Raw genomic sequence first — 17189 nt, 5'->3', positions numbered from 1 at the left:
GCTCTTCAAAAGAGATGAGAAAAAGATGCTGTCCACTCTACAGTGCTGAAATCGCTTCCTCGGTATTCATATAGTTCTTTTAAAAGGGCTCCCTTTGAATCCACTGCAGACATACACACGAGTCAAGGCATATGGAAAGGCCTTGTAACCTGCTTTTATGTGATAACAGAAGCTAGCAACAACAAAAACCCTTCTTTTCTGATATATCTGTAGATCAGGGCCTCTTACGCTATTCTTGTGTCGACTCCATTGGGCACAAAGGATTACAGCATATGCAATAGGGGATGGAAAAGTAGATATACTTGTTGGCGATGAACTTGAATTCAGGATGAAAACAGACAGGACCAGATCCCCAGCTGGTGTAAATCAGCAAGGCTCCACTGACAAGGGAGATTATGCTGCGATTTACGGCAACTGAAGATCTGACCCTATACAGAGTCAGAGAACGTACTGTGGATGGCTTCTTCCCCGAGAGACATGTTAGAAGTAGGTTTAAATGAAAATAGAAGTGAGTAACAAGCACAATAAACCTGTTTCTTTTCTAATATAGCTCTGAAACAGAAGCATCTGGGGATGAACAATGAAACAATGGCAAACTGTGGTTGCTTCCACCATTCCCTTGTTTAAGGGCCAGGGTATCGCATTACATTTACTCTAGCAACATATCTGGGCACTTTCCAGGAGAACAATAGGTTGTTTTTGTTGGTTTGTTTAAAAAAAACAAACACCTTTATTTAAGATGTTTTGCTTCTTGTGTTCACACATAACAGGGCTCTTTCATTCTTCCTGGCATATTAATAGCTGTGTGTTCCGTTTGTCTTTCATATTTGCATAAGGTTCTGGGGGAATTGTATACAAATGGTACAAAGGGAAAAAAAATTGACACACTATTTATAATTTGTACTTTGAAATTTCTTTCAAAGTCAGCTTTGATTTTAAAGATCTGAATATAAATTAAGAAATGTGGTCTTCCCAAAGCACCGGGAACTCCAACGTGTTTGTCTTTGAAGCAGGTTTCATTATGTGTTTAGTACTATACATGACAAGTCTCTCACTGGATGTGTTAAAAAGCTCAGAGACTGTAAAATAGGGGCTCTTTGCCTTTTGACCAAAATGAAGTCACTTGACTATTCACGCCCCAAGAATGGGTGGGGGGACTGAATAGAAAAGCCAACAACAAACCAGCATTTGTAAGTTTCTTCTCACTTTTTAATCACACCCCCTTCAATGTTAAACTTACACAGGCATTGCACACCCAGTGAATTACATCCATTTCCTGGGTAACTGACACTGCCATTTAAGCCATCATTGAAACTGAACAAAAGATTTCCCCACAAGTTTGTGCCCATTTGTGCCATGGTCCAGATTCTCTTCACACATACACTAGTGTAAACCAGTATAAGTCCAGTGACTTCAGGGAAGTTGCTCCTTATTTACCCTTGGCATGAATGAAAACAGAATCTGGACTTGAGTGAAATCTGGTCCACTATAATTAATATTTTTCACTGAGGATGATCACAGCTGTGGCCACTGGGCCTTGTTCTTCTCACAGTTACTCTAGATCACAAAAAACTCCACTGGACAGAGTAAATTCCCCCTCTCATGTACAAAAGTGTAAATCAGTACAACTCCTATGCTAGTGCTAAGCTAGTATTAAACTTTTGTGAGCTAAGACTCAGATGCAGGTTTCTGATACTGCAGACCTGTTGAGATCATATACGACTGGTAAACCATTACCTCAGGCCCCTCACTGTGAGCATGTCTTCATTTGAAAATTGCATCAAGCTAGAGCATGTCCATGAAGAATCATGCTACCTACCAGAACGATGACCATGACTTTGCAGTCTGCATAGACATGGACCAGTTGTGTTCAGACATGGACCGGTTGTGTTCTACACCATGTCTGCCGGGTCATAGGTACACCCTGCTAAATTTTCTAACAAAGATGAGCACTGCATGAACTGGATTGTCCTGACACTTACTTGGATGTAGTACTCCATTGAAATCAGTCTGGTTACATATTTGTACAACCAGTATTGATGAGGAAAGAACGTTGATATTTCCCAAAATATCTGTGTATATTGGGGACAATTAATTTAACAAGATCCATGGAAAACTATCACAAGATGTCACACGTTCATCCATTGTACCCAGTAGAATTACTGAGTGTCATGCCATTATACCTTGTGGCATATGATGAGTTAATCCAGGGGTTCTCAAACTGGGGGTCGTGACCCCCTCAGGGGTCACGAGGTTATTAAAGGGGGTTTGTGACCTGTCAGCCTCCATCCCAAACTCTGCTTCACCTCCAGCATTTATAATAGTGTTAAATATAAAAAAGTGTTTTTAATTTATAAGGGGAGAGGCTTGCTGTGTTAAAGGGGTCACCACCATTGAGTTAATTATGACATGTGAAGTAAGCCAAGAGATAGCTTATGCACTTGATGGAGCTACCATGATTTATCAAGCTGATTCATGACCTTGGAAGTCAAAGCATATCCTTCCTGGATTGCAGTAAGCCTTGTATGATGTTGTATCATATGGTATATATCATGTGATATGTGTAGGGAGGTGCTGTGCCCTCTTTGAAGCTTTGCCTCTCTAATTTCACAGGAGGCCGCGTGTTCTCTAATCCTCAGGACTGTGCCCAGCATTTGATGAATGGCGACACCATGAGTGGACTCTACACCATCTCCATCAACGGGGACCTCAGCCAGCGAGTGCAGGTGTACTGCGACATGACCACGGATGGGGGAGGATGGATTGTAAGCCTCCATGTAGAACTCATCATCAGAACAATTAGAGCTGGGGCTCATTTTTAGGACAAAAAACTTTTTTTCCCATTGAAAACTGCAGTTTCGGGTTGACTGAAACGTGTGAATTTTTGTTGGATTTGGCAAAATGTTTTGTGGGGTGGGGAATTCACCCCAAATTCAAAAGGTTTAGATTTTTTTAAAATTCAAAATGATTTTCATTTGAATTTTATTTCAGTTTCATTAAAAAAAGTTTGAAAGGGTAAAAAAAACAACCACCATTTCCCCCCCTATTTTTGCAGTTTGGACAGTAAACGGGAACATCAGTTATTTGCACAACTCTACTAATGGTTTTCCATTTCCCAGCACCATCCTTCTATTCCAGAGGATCCCCCACAATGCTTTAGACACCATACAGGGCCACATCATTCACAGAGGCCAAGCAGACACCTCTGGGGGGGAATGCAGCAGCTGTTTGGCAGCACATGGCAACAGTTACAGGGAGGAAGGAAAATTTATCCTAATCAAAGTGAAGGAACGAACCAGCTAGGTAGAATGTAATTTGGGTGGGACACCAGGTTTAACATCACTACTCTATCTCAGGGTTAGATTGCAGCTGGCCTCTGAGTGGTTATGCAAAGGGGGCAAAGGTGCAAGAACCCTTCCTACTCCTTTCACTCTGGCTATAATCAAAGTCCCCGTGCTCTTCTGACTGCAGGGACAGCTCCCTGCTAACAGCTACTGGGACACAAGCTACCCCACAGAAGGCAGGGAAAAGCGGTGCCCAAGTTCCCACATGTATCAGCAGTGGCACGGGTCAGCAATGCAAGGCACAGCAGCAGCCACATTCCTTCTCAGTGCCCGGCTTGTCTTTGAGACACAATGTGTCCTACTGCCGGGCACTGCAGCCCTGCACCATCCCCTGTGCAAGGATAAGGCTAAAAAACCCCAATGAGTCCAAAATATGCCATAGGATGTTCATGTCATGACTCCTCCAAGCATGGTGACTCCAACTCTATGCTCGGGCACTGGTACAATGGAAACAGTGATGTTTCCTGAATAACCAGCACTACTGCCTGAAGCAGTGGGGATTATCCTTCAAATCTCCCATCCAAGAACAAACCCAGCCTGATACTGCTTAGTTTTGTAGTTCAGATGAAACCACGACCCTTGCATGTGTGGCTATAAGCCACAACAGAGAAACACTGTATGCCCATAATAAATTGAAGTAAAGCACAGCTCTGGCCAACACAGCTATGAAAGACAGCAAAGCAATGCACTAAAAGAGGCTTAATTAAAGTCTACTTCATTTGCCATGTCTTAAGGAATGGGTCCTGATGTTAACAGCAGCTGCACTTGGAGAAATTCCCTTTGATTGATTTGAAATGTTTGCAGCTCTTTTTTGAAGTAAAGCATAGCTTGAAGCTGAAACTGATCTATTGTCCTACACATGAAATTAAATGGATACTAGCTTTCAAAGTAAATGATTTGCACTCACGGGGCTCACCATATGGTGGTGTCAGCCATCAGCTAGAGTGACTTTGTACAGTGCTTTTAGAGGTAAATGCTACTTAGTTGAATCACATAAACCAGCCTGACTCGGGTGGACTGGCACCAGAACTAGAGAACACTTTGCTGTTCCAATTGGACTGTGTTGTCACACTTTCTCTTTCACACATTATTACATACAAATGCTAGTATATGTGCGGTCAGAAAAGGACCTCCTAAATCAAAGTATAAATTCCTAACACAGCTGGTGTGGATTCATTCACCAAAGCTTTTACCTGCTTTTTCACTCTACTTCAAAGCCTCACATCTGATTTCATGCTGAAGGGCTTACAGAAATAACTAGTTAAAAACAAAATCACATGCTGAAAAGTGGGCAGTGTTGTCCATTGGTTAGAGCAGGGGACTTGACATCAGGATTTTTTGATTCTGTTCCCAGCTCTGCAGCTGAGTTGTTGTGGACATCACTTAACTTCAGTTTATCCATCTGTAAATTGACTGTTGCCATACATGTCTAACTTCCAGGACTCTAGTGAGCATTAATACATTAACCTCTCAAGCTCTGAGCTCCTCACTTGAAGGGTGGTATAGAAAGGCAAAGCACTATCTTTTAATTTCACATATAACAAAGCCCATTCGGCTATGATCTATCATTGTTTCTGCATAGAGCAAAAATTCTTTCATGTGGCTTTCATTCCTTCTCCCTTTGTAGGTGTTCCAGAGACGGCAGAATGGGCTGACGGATTTCTTTCGAAAGTGGATGGATTACCGCGTTGGCTTTGGAAACCTAGAGGATGAGTTTTGGCTGGGTAATGCCCTCACCTCTTTGTCTCTCACTGACACTGTCAGCCAGGCTGTGATCAGTGGACGCTTTGCAACTTTCAATTGGACACTTATCTCTGCAAGCTTAATTTCCATCTCTCTGTGTCTGCGTATCATTAGAGAGGTTATCTGTCCATCTCCCCCCTACTGATCTGCTTTTCTTCACCATGGTGTTTCCTCGTTTGTTCTGTCTGCGCTCATATCATTAGCGATGTGTCATGTGGAGGAAATGTGACATAAAAGGAGACCACAAAGGTGCAGCAGTTCCTGATTTGTTAGGTGGCACAGTAGGCTTTTTCACCAGCCTTTCACTCATAGAGACCTGGTTTTAAATCTCCTTATGTCACAAAAGGAAATGAGCGTGGCCATTCTGTCCAATTCCCTGGAAAGCTTTTGTCTGCATTATAAATACACTCTGCAATTTAACATGATTGGTAATTTCTTCTCAGAAGAGGCCCAGGCCTAGAATGGTGGAAATTGAGGCATGAGTGGGCGAGGCATTGGCAAAGCTCTGTGTGAGTGGTGCATATACAACTAATACCCTCAATGGATGGCTGTAACTGGCATTGCTCATCCCTGATCGTAATGAGTGAGAATATTCACCTGAGGAAATTTAAAAAATGGATATTGATGATTTAGCATTGCTTCAGACTGGAATGCTGTCACACAGGGACAGGACTAGTGCATGTACACACTGGAGGTGGGCCTAAGCTGCAAACACCCCACAAATTTAAGGTGTTTGGTATCAGAAGCCAGATTCGGATTTTGCAAATGATTCCTACTACAACGAGTTAAACCCCAAAACTCCAGACTTAGTGATGCTAGAAATCTGGGACCAGACCTGATTTCAATGGCTGGATCCCAGCTCTAATAAGTACATGACTGTGTCTTGTTCCATGCGTAAGTGTAAAGTCGACATTCAGTCACTAAGGGCAGAGACATGAACTGAGGCAGTGTGGCTCTTCTTTTGCTTGCCATGCATTTTCACTGAGCCCTGCATCTCCTTCCACTTTCCTCCCAGAGTTGCCATCAGGTACCAGATCTCACCTGAACCCTCTGCTTTTCTCTGCAGGGCTGGACAACATTCACAAGATCACATCACAGGGACGCTACGAGCTACGAATAGACATGCGAGATGGCCAAGAGACAACTTACGCCTATTACGACAAGTTCTCCCTTGGTGACGCCAGGAGTTTGTACAAGCTCCGGATAGGAGACTACAACGGCACTTCCGGTATACACGATCACTAACAAGCACCTAAGTGCAGTAGGAAGCTTTCTGGACTGGTGGGTCTGAAACACCTGCAGTGCATAAGCTTGAGCAGTGTAAGGAAATCCCAGCACCCAAAGGATTAATTCTCTTCCTGGATGCTGCTACCACTCTGGCCCATCCAAATAGACGCCCTTAGTTGTCTCTGCTTCCTTGTGAGTAATCAGATAAATCAGTATGGTAATCACTAGGAGGCACGTGTTTAATCAGCATATGGAATTTTCCATGGGGGATGAGCAGTACTATACAACATGCATTGCTGTTCATCTAATCGGATCAATAATGAGAGCTGGTGCCTCGTACTACAATAATAGCGGATCAGCCCATTAATGTCACACTTCCATATCAACTGAAAAGCTGAAGTCTTCCATGTGGTACCATGATATATGTGCCAAACATTTGCTGCTTTTGCTAGAACGTTAGCCCAGCCGCTGTTCTTGGATGACACAGAACTGCTAAGCTTCCCCCATCACAATGTTGGCATGGCGATGTTCTAACATTGAGATACCTTGGGTGGGGGAGAACTCACTTCCACAACTAAGACTAGACATTTCAATGAATAACAAGATTAGCCGCAGCTTGTCAGGGACAGACTTAGGAAGCCAGGTCTAGTGGTTAGCAGAAGATCATGTTTGGGTTACCGGGAATCAGGCAGGAGCCAGACACACCAATCCAGACAGGGTCAGGCACGACTCAGATCACCAGGAAGCAAGCAGATCAGCAGCCGAAGCACTGGGCAAGGTGTCCGAGCAGCTGCTACCTAGGGCCTACTTGTGCAAACCATTTCCTGTGCCTCTCTTTGGGTTTATATAGCATGCCTTGACCAATCAGAGCTTCCGGTGTTCCTCCAATCAGGGCTCCCTGATGTCACTTCAGGTTTCATGCTTTCTCCACTCAGTCAGTGAGTAGCAAACTACTGGGTGCGAGCAAGGAGGTGCTAGATGAGTGGGAACCCTGCAGCCCCAAGTTCAAGATGGAGGGGGGAGTCAGGATACAGCTATACTAGCTTGGATAAAAATGTCTAATGACCATAAATGCCCAGACTCCAGGTACAAGGCAACCACTTTCTTCTTGGGGCTAGCAAGAAAACCTCCACCATATGTAAGATGCAGAACTGTCCGTGCCTGTAAGACATCTAGTATTGAGGCACCTAATTCCCATTGAAATCAAGGGGAGTTAGGCACTTCAATACTTTTGAGGATCCTGGCCTATGTTTGTATCATATCTAGGAGTCTGACACTCCTCTCCTATCCCCAACTGGCTGAATTATAATGCAACAAGTCCCTTTGTGCTTCAAACCCTTATTAATAATGGCACAGAGGGGAACCCCCTTTTTGTCCCCAGAAAGAGGAGTAAAGGTTTCCCAGACAGTACATTTCCCTTGGGTTTTCCCACATGTGTGTGTGTACACACACGCACAGCTCTGTGTTCTTTTTTCAGAACTATGCATAATTAATATTTTCTGGTCTCTTTAGTATTCTCTTGGGGCATCACAAAGAGTTTATTCGCTTCTTATTACCCATCATGCATTTAGGGTTATTTTGGAAACATAGAAGCATGACAGAAGTGAAGCAGAAGATGGGCCCAACCCAAAGACCTTAGATCAGAAAATCTCCCAACTGTAGGAAAGTTCACATCAGGATCCAAACTCTGCAGCCAACACCTGCCTACAATGAGCCAAACCACCTCCCCGGATTTGAAAAGCCCCAAACTTTGCAAACTCAGGCTTATCTCTAATTACCATATTCATTACCCTTTATTTTTTGAGCCAGTCAGACCACAGTTTGAAGGGACCAATGTTTAGAGGGAGAAAACGATCTCTTTGGCCAATGGGAGGAAACAGAAACCCTTCATCAAAGCAGTTATGGGCCCTTGCCTCACATCTACATCTAGATTTCCAGTTCTGGGCTGTTTGGATCCAGGAATTTGCTTTAGCCTCTTCTAAAGCCATGAAATTGAGAACTGGACCTGGTTGCAGATTTTCACCATCTCCAAAGCCCAGAGGGGTTCAGATCCAAGGATCTAGGTTTTGTTCAGGTCCATCTCTACCCCAGAGTGTCAGCAGAAAGATCTAGGATCCATGAGGTCAGGTGTTAGAAACTCAAACTAATCTTATTCCCGTAGCATTCTGCCAGTCTTCAGCTCTTTGAGCCGGGGAGCTATAGACTACCAGAATGAACAATGTTATTGCATTATTATAATTTACTCGCTGTAGAGAGACTAGCCAGGCCTGACATGGGAGTCGTGCTACACACCACAGGCACACCCCTGAGCGTGTCCTCACAGCGTCTCTCTTTCTACAGGAGATTCACTCACCTACCACCAGGGACGTCCGTTCTCCACCAAGGACAGAGACAATGACGTTGCTGTTACAAACTGCGCCATGTCATACAAAGGTGCCTGGTGGTATAAGAACTGCCACCGGACCAACCTCAACGGCAAGTACGGCGAGTCCCGGCACAGTCAGGTAAGCGCGGAACCACACAACACAGAGATGGCACTTCTCATAACCAGGAGCCCTGAGGTGCCTTTCCCTGACCCTTCCCTTTCATTACACTGGGCAGTTTCCATCTGGTTTCAAGAGGGAAACTTTAAAGCAATGGCTCTTGCCTTATGAGTGGGAGACGCAGGAAAACTAACGAGTTAGCACATTTGTGAAAGCAGCAGGGGGATAACAAGCCAGAGAGAGAAGCCTACACATTTCTTGCCCAGAGTAATAACCGAAGCCGCTTCATTAAACAGACTCTTTTCTTTCTTCCCACTTAACTTCCAAGTTCAAACATGTTTCCTTCTTTTTCCCCCCTCCACCTGTTTTGTTGTTTTTGCCCTGTGCCTTGCTCACCTTCCTGCCCACAGGGGATTAACTGGTTCCACTGGAAAGGCCACGAGTTCTCCATACCCTTTGTGGAAATGAAGATGCGACCCTACAACCACCGTAACATCTCGGGAAGGAAACGACGGTCCCTACAGCTGTGAGCCAGCAGGAATCCTGCCCCTCCCCACCCCAGCCACCCGACCTTTTCTGTCATTCGTTTGTATTTTATAATATGAAAAGGGAAAAGAAATACTTCCACTCTGAGCTAGCAACCTGGTCCATAGGAGTCCTGGAAGGGCTGACTGAGCGGCTGGTAGGCTTTGGAAAGGGAAGGACCTCAACACCTTCCCTGTGAAATGCCAAGTGCCCGCTCCCCCTGCCCACAATGTGGAAAGAGAGAGAGAGATGGATTTTTAGTATTTTTTTAAAAGACTTATAAATCCCAGATGAACCCCGTAGGACATGTTTTTGTTGAAGGTGCTCCCTCACCACCATCTCTGCTACAGCAGGTCCTCCTTCACGCTGCAGGTCCTTTCAGCCAGGGACGGCGATGGAGGCTGACCCGGCCACGTGGTGGGGGCAGGCTTGCTTTTTGGCTGAGCTGTTGGACTAGGGCCTGCAGCTGAGGCGGCACGTAGCACCAGCCACACCTGGGCAAGAGGGACCAGAATAGTGCCCTGTCATTTGATCATAGTCAGAGGCAACAAGTCTGATGCCCCTTCATCCCAGGGACAGACACTCCACCTCCTCCCTGTCATACCAGCCAAGGAGAGCCTGCTCCCCTCTCTCCTCCCCAACATAATGCCCAATCCCTCTGTTAGTCAAGATGATGCAGCTGTCCCCCTCCCTTTGACCAAGAACACAGAGTGTCCCTTATCCCCAGGAGCACACTACATGCGTGCACACATACACAGTGGAGAGAAGTGAATTTCATGCTTGCCATTGTATACTGGGTTACTGCAAGTCATAGATCTCACAAGGAGCGTGAGATGCTTGTCTGCATTGTATCCATCTCTCCTTTCCTTTAGAGCGATCACTGCCTACTTATGAACCCCACCATCACCATGCTTCTAACATGCCCAAGGTCGCCTCCTATTTATGGTAGGTGCATGGGTAGTAACAGAATGGATGGTGCACAGCATCTGCCTGTAGATGGGAGCTGCTCTAGTGTTTTCTGGGGTACAATGGTGACCCATCTACTCTGCATGTTGACTTCATCATAAACCCTTTGGTGGGTTTTTGCTGTTATTCTTCCAAGGCCTAGCTCAGGGGAGAGGAGAGGAGAGAAGGAATCAGACAAAACAGCTTCTAGGAATCTTTAATGTCATTCTGAAGTAAGTCCATTTAGGCTCCCCTTTCACTATTAGTTTTACGTACAGTAATGTTGTGTCTCGTAGTCGTTATTGGTCCTAAACCAAAGAGTATTGGAGGAAGAGCAGTGAGCAGAAGAACTGGCAAGTGGCCGCAGTTCATCCTGAAGCTTGCAGAGACTGTAAATTGCAGCCGTGTGCTGTGACATCTAGTCATCCTGTTTGTGTTCCCTGGGGTTATGGAGGAAGGATGGTTTGGGTGGTTGAGGCAAAAGACCTCAATGTAGATTCTCTTCCCACCGGCCTCCTCTGTGATCTGGGTGAGTCACACCAACTCTGTGAGCTGTTTCCACCAGCTCTCCACGGGGAACAGAACTCTTCCCTCCCTCACAGTGTTGTTGCGAGGCTTAATTCATTGACATTTGTAAAGCACTTTCAGATCCTTGGACGAAAGACCCCATATATGTTCCAAACATCATGTTTTCCCTCCTTATAAAGAGACACCGCCCTGGTTAAAACCTGGTATTTTAAAACTCTATCCCATCCCTGCCTGTTGTTACTAACAACACCTTTAATTATTAAAAGTGATTTTCAAACACTGAATTTACTCCTTAACGTTGATGCTGCTTATGTTTTGCACTTTAATCAGTTTGGCCAATGAGAACAGACCAGGCGCTTTCCCCTGCTGTGTCCCATGCACTAGCACAGGGCAGTTTTGTGTGAGTTCACCGTACTGTAGAGGAAAGGTTACCAGGGACTATCGCTATTTGATAGTGGGCCTGAGTCTCGTTTACACCAAGGCCACTTTCCACTAAATTGCAGTTTACAGCCACTTTCAGAGAGCATGTAAAGGGGCCTAAGTGGAACAGAGAATTCAGGACAGAGTCTCTTTAATAGATTCAAGGAGTGTGACTAACTCCCATCCAGCCCATGTCCCGTGGAGCGACAGGAGACTAATCAGGAAATTAGTCCTCCCCCGTGCCATGCATTGGGACATAAAAACCTAAATAACCCTGGGTTCAGGATTAGGTACAACCCTCAACGCCCTGGCTGTAAGGTCAAGGGGAAAGACCCCGTCTGTTGCTAGTCTAGTCTGATTGAACGGTGCTGCATCTTCCCCATCCTTCAGACACTCAGTTGCCTCTTCCAGTGATGTGGCATTGGTATGGCCCAGCATTATAATGGCACTAAGCCTTGCTTTCAGTCCTGAACCCAGGGGGTTTCCTGCCCGTTGAGCACATGAATGGGTGAGAGGATGGTGCTCAGCTAGGGGTAGTTCTGCACACGTGTTGGATGTAGAGATGGATACACAGCCCACTGAAGCCAGCACAGTCTCCTGTGGATTTTAGTGGGCTTTGTACAAGGCCCTGAGTAAATCACCATGAACCGGAGGAGGTCTAGGGAGATCAAGAAGGAACAAGAAGGCCTCAATGAAGAACTAGACCTGGGCAGGGGGAGTAGGATGGGATGAGACTCTCATGAGAGGTAGAAAAATCTCTTCTGTCCTTAGCGTATCACTTTGGAATTCCAAAAGCCAACGAGAAGCAGCAGTTAGGGCTGATGGAAGTTTAGGGAAATCCCTAGCAATTATTTGTATGAAAACTGTCCCCACCCACTGGCAGCCACAAACAAGAAATGACAAGGCCAGGTAGTTTAACAGTTAGAACTAAGTGCAGCAACTGAGAGTGCCCTGGCTTCAATTCCCACCTGAGGCAGTGGCTCTCGGGGTGACTTCACGTTGGACAAATCACTTGGCTTGATTGGGCTTTCATTGTCTCCATTGTCCATTCAGGTGGAAGCAAGAAACCTCGCTAGAAATGCTGCTGCTCAGCACTAGTGATCCAGCAGAGGGAAAGAAAACAACCAAAAAAACCCACTATTCTAAATCACAACCACAGCCGACCTTATCCCCATCCCTTCACAGAAACTCAGATTGATCTTTCTTTCAGCCTAGTGTTACTGTAGGTATCATTTCTCCAGGAAAGGATCATTATTCTCTCAATATACTTCCCCACTACACACCCCTCCATAGCTGCCTCCTAGCTGGGATGGGAGGGTCCTAACAATAGGACTCCATTATCTGACCAGCAGAACACACTGCAGGATGAAGGGCAATTTGCAATCTATCTTCTGACCCTAGCGTATCCCACGACAAGTCATACCAAAGACTTAACATGAGGTTACCAATGCTGCATCATGGCACGAGGTTTTGGCAATCAACACCGACATGAAAAGGAATGGGCAGTAAGGGGTAGCCAGGGCAGGCTGAGCACTGAGCCCCTTGAGTAGGGATTGTGCCTCATTTTATCCATACATGGCACAAGCTAAAGTTTTTCAAACTACCTCTTGCCTACTCTTGAGTTGAACCTGGTTTTATTTCTCTGGCGCTTGGTGGAAATTCCCTTCTCTCCATCCTCCCACTTCCCTTGTAGCCGAGAGGCTCAGCAAGAGCTCCCACCTGGAGTAAGTTGCTGAGGAATCTTTGCTTCATCCTTCCTCTTCTTCACCATCTCAGCCACTCTACATGCTGTCTACCTGTGTAGATTCCCAGCGCTGGCCTTCATGCTAATCAGAGACCACCTTCCCTCAGGACCACTGCTGCTGCCCCCGCCCCCTATCACCCTCAGTCTCTGAGACTATTAGACCCCTCAAAGGAGAGGTGCCTATAATGTTACATTTCTGGTGCCTTGGGGGTATCCTGGGAACACCGAGGCAACCAATCAACAATGAATATCTGGCAAAATCTGGCCATTTTCCTCCATGAAGACTTGCCCGTGAACAGGCTGCAATTAAAGGTTCAACTAGTGGTTATGTGCAAATTGTGTTTGGCACTGGTGCTATGGGATTGGCCACCCGATTAAACATGGCCTCTTTTCTTGCTCCCTCACTGGATGACCCTTTATATAAACTACTTCTCTGGCCAAAACAAATGTGGTTTTCTCACCCAATTAGTTCTGCTTCGTAACTGAACTAATCTTGGCTTGAAAATGCACATGAAACAAACTTGGCTCCTACAAGCATTCATAAGAAACTAATACAAGAGGGAGCAAACTCAACTGAAGGTAAATTCTATACAGAAGTTGCTGAGATGGTCATGGCTTATTGTCTCCCTATTTATCCAGCTCTCGTCCTGAGGAGATCACTGAGCTCTAGGCTGGACCTCTCTCTAGGCCTGGTTCCCCCCCACCGAAGTCAACAAAAAGACTCACTGATTTCAGTGAGCTCTGGCTCAAGCCTTTAACTCACAGAGAGCCAGAAGCCTCCATGAAGTCAAGAGGAGGTGTTCCACGCACAGGGCTTGCAAGATCAGACTCAGGATTTGATTTGAAATGAATTTGAAGTAATGGTCCAGACTGAGTGATGTGCAAAAAGGAAAACTCTCAGCATCAGTAGTGAGAAGGGAATTTGGCGTTTGCCCTGGAAAGGGCTGCGCATGCCCTATGGCTATTGACTCGAATGGGAGCACAAGTCTCTTGCGTGGCAGGATTTTAATATTCTTTCCTGAGGTGCTATAAGTAAGATAGGGAGGGAATGTTCTTTGTATAACACGTTCCTTTAAGCCAGGGCACTAGAGTCCCTCCTGCCCTTGAGAAGAAGGCTAAACTCTCACTGAATTCTCTCATCGTGGAAGAGATGCCTGTACTTACAACAAAGTACCTGGCAGCCCTTAGACAATGAGCCCTGTTCAGTAGTGCTACCAAGGATATGAGGAGAGAGCGGAGAGGCTTTCTGAGGGGATAGACTTGTTTTCCTTTGCTCTGGCTGCTTTAGTGACTGAAGAAGTGGAAGTAGAGCTTAGCAGCTGTATCTTTTCTGGTAGCGGATGAACCTCCGTAAGGACTGGGTTAGGTTTGGCTAAGAGTGCTTTGAAGGCCAGATGTTTCCCCAAACCACAAGCCAGCAAAAATCAAGCTGGGAATCTCTTGAGAACAGGCTGTCTTGGGGCATCCTGCTCCTAACCAGGCCAGAAATGATATTATTCCTATGTGCGTCATGCCTAAAGGCCACAACCATGATCGGGGCCCCAACGGTTCAAGAACTTGCCTGGGGGTATTTCAGCATTTCTGCTTCTGGTCCCATCTGCAATTGCAGAGAGGCCTGAATATTAAACACATGGGGCTGTGAGGGGACTTTTTCTTACAAAGGTTCTGTTTGGGTTTGGGTCAGCTTTAAGGGAAAGCTCAGCTCCATTCCTATTTCATCTCAGCCAGTTCACCCACCCTCACTCTGTTATTCTGCAGTGGTTTAAGAAGTGCCTGAAAAAATCAGGAGCTAGTGAAGGGAGAGCTGCCTTTCCTGGCTTTGCTAAAAGCACATAAACGTGAGGAATCCGGTGATAAAACGAGGCCCAGTCCTCTCCCGCAGGCAAGAAAATATTCATAGGATGAGCTCTGATAGTTTGTCAGAGTTAATTGCTACCCAAGGAGTTTCAAGAAACGTTTGCCTTTGTGCCAGTTTATAACAGCAATACCCTGAGGGTCTCAAATCACATCACAAACATAAATGAACTAAGCCTTGCCTTCCCCCTCTAGCATTATTTGTCCCCAATTCAGAGCAGAGAGAACTGAGTCCCAGGAGACAAGGGGTGGGTGGGGGATGAGGCGGCTAAAGTGACTTGCTGAAGGTCACACAAGGAGCCAGATTCTCACCTACTGGAAACTGGCACATCTCCAACTTCCCTGGAACTAGGCAGTGTAACAACAGCTGAGGGCATGGCCTAGCAGGTCTGGTTTGTACTGGCTTTGTATCATCAGGTATTTATGTGATAAATCCGACCTTCACCAATCTGGGAAGTCCATGTCTAAAGAGGTCTTTTCTTCTGAAGGTGTCCACAGCCCTGTGTGGGTAAATGCCACACTACAGGGCAGCCTGTGGAACATACTGTACAGGTCAGAGGTCAAGATACCCCTCAATGCACATAGCCAAATGGGTGACATCTATCAGTCCTTGGTTCCCTATTGATGGCTCAGATGTCACGTCTTCACAACAGCAGTACCAGGACTGAAACGCTGGTTGCTAAGGTGTGCATCAGGTCCAGACGACTGGGAATTAAAATATCAAGGAGCAGAAACTGCAACTGAGCTCACCGAAGGGTGAGGCCACCTTCTCGAGCTATCCGTAGAGACACACGAGGAAGGAACGTTTTTGTCATTTCCTTTGGCATCTCAGGTTCACTTCCTCTCACCCTGTCATGGAACAATTAGCAGTGACAAATACCAGCCAGAAAACAACAATGCCAACAAACCAGTTATATAGCCCCTGAGGCTAGAGAAACACAACTAGCTCAGGTGAGCAAAGCACAGAGTATGAGTGGCCCCTGTGGGGAGATAGGAGAAGTGCAATTTATTAAATCCCAGTGGGCACTCTTGTCCTTCCCCTCTTGCCTCATCCTTCCTTCCTATAGGTCAGGTAAAGTCAAGGTTTGGTTCAGTCTTCACCCCCTCCCTCCTGACAATTTTCTAGCGCACTAAAGGTGCATGGGACAGCAGCAGGAGGATGGGGGCAGGTCTATTGGCCTCACTGCATAATACATTTTCCTGGGCATGTATTTACACTATACATGAAGATATACATATATACACATATTAATACAAGCAAACAAGCTCACCGGCCTAAGTGTAGTGCAATATGTCAGTAACCGACTCCGGACACTGCCAAAAAAGTGCTCATCTGTTCAGATCCCCTTCCCCGGTCCCCCTAGGAAATTTGCTCAGAGGCATTGATTCTCTGCAAGAGAGAGAGGATCACATTCCACACACCAGGATGGTCTCCTTTCCCAGCTGAAGGCAGCACCCCGGGAAATTCCCCCAGCTGCCCAGCATGATCTCTATGTTCCTACAAATAAGGCAGATGCCATGGGTCGGTACTGTAATAAATATTTCCCCCAGTTTATTATGGGCCTGCCTGACAGTGCTTACTTCTTGTCCTGCCTAGGAACTAGATAAGCGCTTAACGGAATTTTGGTACCCTTTAACTCCACATAATCTGCTACACCGTGCTATGGAATATGGCTATGGCACTGCTGTTTCAAAGAAAGAGGAGGGGGCAGGGAAAGTGCAGGGAGCCAGCATCTTTCAGTGAGAATCCGCAGGAACAGACCCTCCTCGCTCTCCACCTGGGGAGACAAACTCTGAACCCTCCAGACTTCGGCCGCTGGCACTTTTTCAGGGGGGTGGCAAAAAACAAACGAACAAACAAAAAACCCCGGCCCCCACCCCCTTTGTACATACATTACTCTGGAATTGTGTTTATTATTTAAAAAAGGAAGAAAGGAGGCAGAAAGCTCCCCCACATGAACTGAACTAAATCTACACAACTGAAGCGGGGAGAGAAAACTTAACTGCCCTCCCAACGCTTGTTGGCCATTCTTAACTAGTATTTTTAGTCCTGACTGCTCTTAGCCTATGTATAGTTCCTTTTTTTAAATGCATTTTCTATTACGTTAATAAAAGATTCCAAAGGAGCAATTTGTGTGTCTGGTCAGTGAATGAGGAGAACTGCGAGGACAGAGACTGACAACTCCTTTCCATTCAGCCCTAACCCGAGCTCCTGATCTCTCCCCCTTTACCCTATCCTCTGGGTCTGGCAAAGAGATTTTCTGTTGTGCCTTCTCTCACTCTCCTTGATTCACCTCTCTTTCTGACAATTACTCCTTCTGTTTCCCAGGAGACACTCTTTCTGAGGCCCCGTCTCTGCGCACACGCGCACGCAGC

The 17189-nt window shown here is 45.9% G+C and overlaps 1 protein-coding gene across 2 annotated transcripts in view; it reads left to right on the top strand.

The window, feature by feature from the left end:
• Positions 1–16939, top strand: part of TNR (tenascin R) — a 281523-nt gene extending 264584 nt beyond the window's left edge. For both annotated transcript variants that reach the window (XM_037907415.2, XM_043553066.1), the window contains 5 exons: positions 2614–2765; positions 4972–5068; positions 6154–6315; positions 8655–8818; positions 9208–16939. In XM_037907415.2, coding sequence (XP_037763343.1) covers positions 2614–2765; positions 4972–5068; positions 6154–6315; positions 8655–8818; positions 9208–9327 — 695 coding nt within the window. In that variant the 3' untranslated portion in view covers positions 9328–16939. The remainder of the gene's footprint in view (positions 1–2613; positions 2766–4971; positions 5069–6153; positions 6316–8654; positions 8819–9207) is intronic.
• Positions 16940–17189: the final 250 nt, after the last annotated feature.

The sequence above is a fragment of the Chelonia mydas genome, chromosome 8 (genome assembly GCF_015237465.2).
Source record: "Chelonia mydas isolate rCheMyd1 chromosome 8, rCheMyd1.pri.v2, whole genome shotgun sequence".
Taxonomy (NCBI): domain Eukaryota; kingdom Metazoa; phylum Chordata; order Testudines; family Cheloniidae; genus Chelonia; species Chelonia mydas.
The sequence above is the reverse complement of the archived record's forward strand: the minus strand, read 5'-3'. Positions and strand labels throughout refer to the sequence as shown.